A 2,500-nucleotide genomic window follows, 5' to 3' on the forward strand; every position below is an offset into this window, starting at 1 on the left:
GCGTATGGCAGTGTCCAATCGTGCGCAGCAGCGCCCCGCCCCTCCCGCCCCCATGGGCGGGCCCCCTTCGCATCAGCAGCGATCCAGCGCTTGCGCTGGTGGCGCCACCGCCCAGCCGCGTCGCGCAGCGGACCGGTTCCGCCCGGCCGCCGCGCACGCAGCGGCCCCAAACCCTGACCCCCATCTCCCGTTGGATCGCCGCCCTGCCGCCGCAGGGGCCGCTACAACTACTGCAGGCCGGAGAAGGCCAAGTTTGAGGAGGTGTTCCCCACGATCACAGAGTGATCAGAGCGGCCACTCTGATCCAGGGGCCAGGCCCGGCCGCATCGACAGGAGGGCGGCGGGACGCAGGGAGCGATAGCGCCGCAGCGGGCTGCTTGAACAGCAGGCGCCGCCGCGGCGGCCGCACCGGTCCGCCCTGCGGGGCGAACATGCGCCAAGCAGCTTTGCGTGCCCGGCCCGGGCGGCTGCCTGGCGCCAGGCTGGCACAGCCCCTACAAGCTTGACAATGGTTGACCCCAGTCTGCTGGCGCAGCCGCAGGCTGCAGGCTGCGGTGTCGCCTCGCCTTTGAGACGTGCGGCGTTTCGTGCAGCCACGAGGGCAAGCGCATGCGCGCCACTGTTGAGGAATGGAAGAATGATGTCTGCTCGTCACTGCACTGGGCGTGTCCCGTTTTCGGGCGGTCGGTGTTAGTTTTGCGGGCTGCCACACAGATTAGCGCTTAGAGCCACCACCTGTAATTGAAAACACACTCGTGTCATCCAGACAGCGGAGAGAGGTGCCGTCTTGAGCCGCGGCCAGGTTTGCAGTGGTACCTGCAGCACAGCTGCCTGCACACTTGGCGGGGCGGCCCCAAGCGCGGGCAACGAGGCGCCGGCGTAACAGGCAGCAGGGGATTTCAGGGCTTGTGGGGGCAACCCCTTAAGCCCCCGAAGTCGGGAAGGTGCATCCACAACCCACACGGCAGAGCCGGGGCGAGCCAGGGGCAGAGGCAGCAAGCGGCTGCACACACACGCACACACAGGCGCACACACACACACACACACACACACACAGGTGCATGCACGTGCGCACCCGCGCGCGCGCACGAACGCCCCTTCCCCCCCCTTTATACCAAGGTGGGCCACACCGTCCAAAGGGTTCTCGCGCCTGCCATTGCTGTTTAGCAAGCCACCCATAGACAGCAGCAGCACGCATTGGTCCATCAGGTTTTTTTTAAAAGGTTTCAACATCGATACGAAGGCCTGATGTCCTCCATTGCAGACAGGCCAGGATGGAGGGATGGCGCAACACCTCGCATGCGTTGGCAGCCTCGGCCCAATCAGAGCGCAGGTTACCGTCTACCAGACCCTGGCACGGATGCTTGAGAGCAGCATGGGTGTTTACGATAGTCGCTGGTAGCGATGACACACACAGTTTGCACGCCGCACGTCACAAATTTGGAAGCAGCGAGGATCGCAAGGGGCGCGGCTGGGGCCACGCCCGATCACGTCTTGGCGCCGACGTCGATAACGGGCGTCCCCTTTTTCGGCTTGCACGCGCCGCACGCCTTGCGGCAGCTGACCAGCATGTAGCCCGGGTTGTTCTTGCACTCCCCGGACTTTGCCCACGCCCCGCAGTCCTCGTTCGCGTCGACGCAGTCGCCCCAGCCGGCCTTCTGCTCCGCGGCGGTGCCCCCGTACGCGTTGACGTGGATCCACTTGGTGGCACTCCACTTCTCCTGCGAGCGGCGCCGCGTCGCGGTTCGGTGTGCGATGGCGCAGGCAGCGATGGCGGCGTGAGAGGGGTCCGACCGCCCGGCAGGTGGCAGCAGAGCCAGGGCCGCCGAGGCGCTCGACGCCGGGATGGCGCGCGGCAGCTGAGCTGCCCCGCCGACGCAAGACAAGGGGATCATCGCTTTTGTTGCCGGTGCGGTCACCCCCTCCGCTCGACGGGACCCCCCACACCCCACGGCCTCACCCCCTTGAGCGTGGGGCAGCTGCCGTGGATGCTCATCTCGTCCTCCACGCCTGGGGGCGGGGCAGGGCAGGCGTTGGCCGGACGCCGGCCCCGGCAGGCGAGGAGGGGGCTGGGCGGGAGGACGCTTGCGGCGTGCTGCAGCGAGACCTCTGCCAGGAGCGGCGGCGGCATCACCGCGCCAGTGGGTGGGGGCTGACGCCCTCGCCCTCACCTTGATCATCCCCCCAAAAACACACACATACACGCACTCTGCCATAAGATCATCAAGGTTCCGCTGCTGTCCATGAGAACAAGCGCAACCATGCCGCCAATAAGCGCGGCATCCAATCAGCAGGCTCGTGGAAAGCCCCGACAGCGCGGGGTGAAATCGCCCGGCCAAAACCGGCAGGCCCCCATCCGCCATGGCCGACCGGGAGCCGTGTCTCTCGCCCCCTGGGGCCGCCGGCGGCCGGCGGGGGCGGGCCCCGCGCGGGGCTCACCGTCTGGTGTGAGGGAGTAGAACATGAGGGCATCCCCCTTGTAGGGCTTGTTGGCCAGGGT

At 67.4% G+C, this 2,500-nt stretch overlaps 2 protein-coding genes across 2 annotated transcripts in view; one reads left to right on the forward strand and one right to left on the reverse strand.

Moving 5' to 3' along the window:
• Positions 1-4: 4 nt before the first annotated feature.
• On the forward strand, positions 5-285 carry MNEG_5727 (hypothetical protein; the record flags this gene model as incomplete). Its single annotated transcript, XM_014045797.1, has 2 exons — positions 5-135; positions 216-285. 2 exons carry the CDS (start codon positions 5-7, stop codon positions 283-285), a joined length of 201 nt encoding a protein of 66 aa, XP_013901251.1.
• A 1,202-nt stretch (positions 286-1,487) lies between these two features.
• Positions 1,488-2,500, reverse strand: part of MNEG_5728 (hypothetical protein) — a gene marked incomplete at both ends in the record, with an annotated part of 3,946 nt that continues 2,933 nt past the window's right edge. The window contains 3 exons of the mRNA XM_014045798.1: positions 1,488-1,721; positions 1,961-2,010; positions 2,440-2,500. The exon at positions 2,440-2,500 is cut by the window's right edge and continues 9 nt beyond it. Of these exons, the coding sequence (XP_013901252.1) occupies positions 1,488-1,721; positions 1,961-2,010; positions 2,440-2,500 (345 nt within the window). The remainder of the gene's footprint in view (positions 1,722-1,960; positions 2,011-2,439) is intronic.

This window comes from Monoraphidium neglectum (genome assembly GCF_000611645.1).
Source record: "Monoraphidium neglectum strain SAG 48.87 unplaced genomic scaffold scaffold00873, whole genome shotgun sequence".
NCBI classification, from domain to species: Eukaryota; Viridiplantae; Chlorophyta; class Chlorophyceae; order Sphaeropleales; family Selenastraceae; genus Monoraphidium; species Monoraphidium neglectum.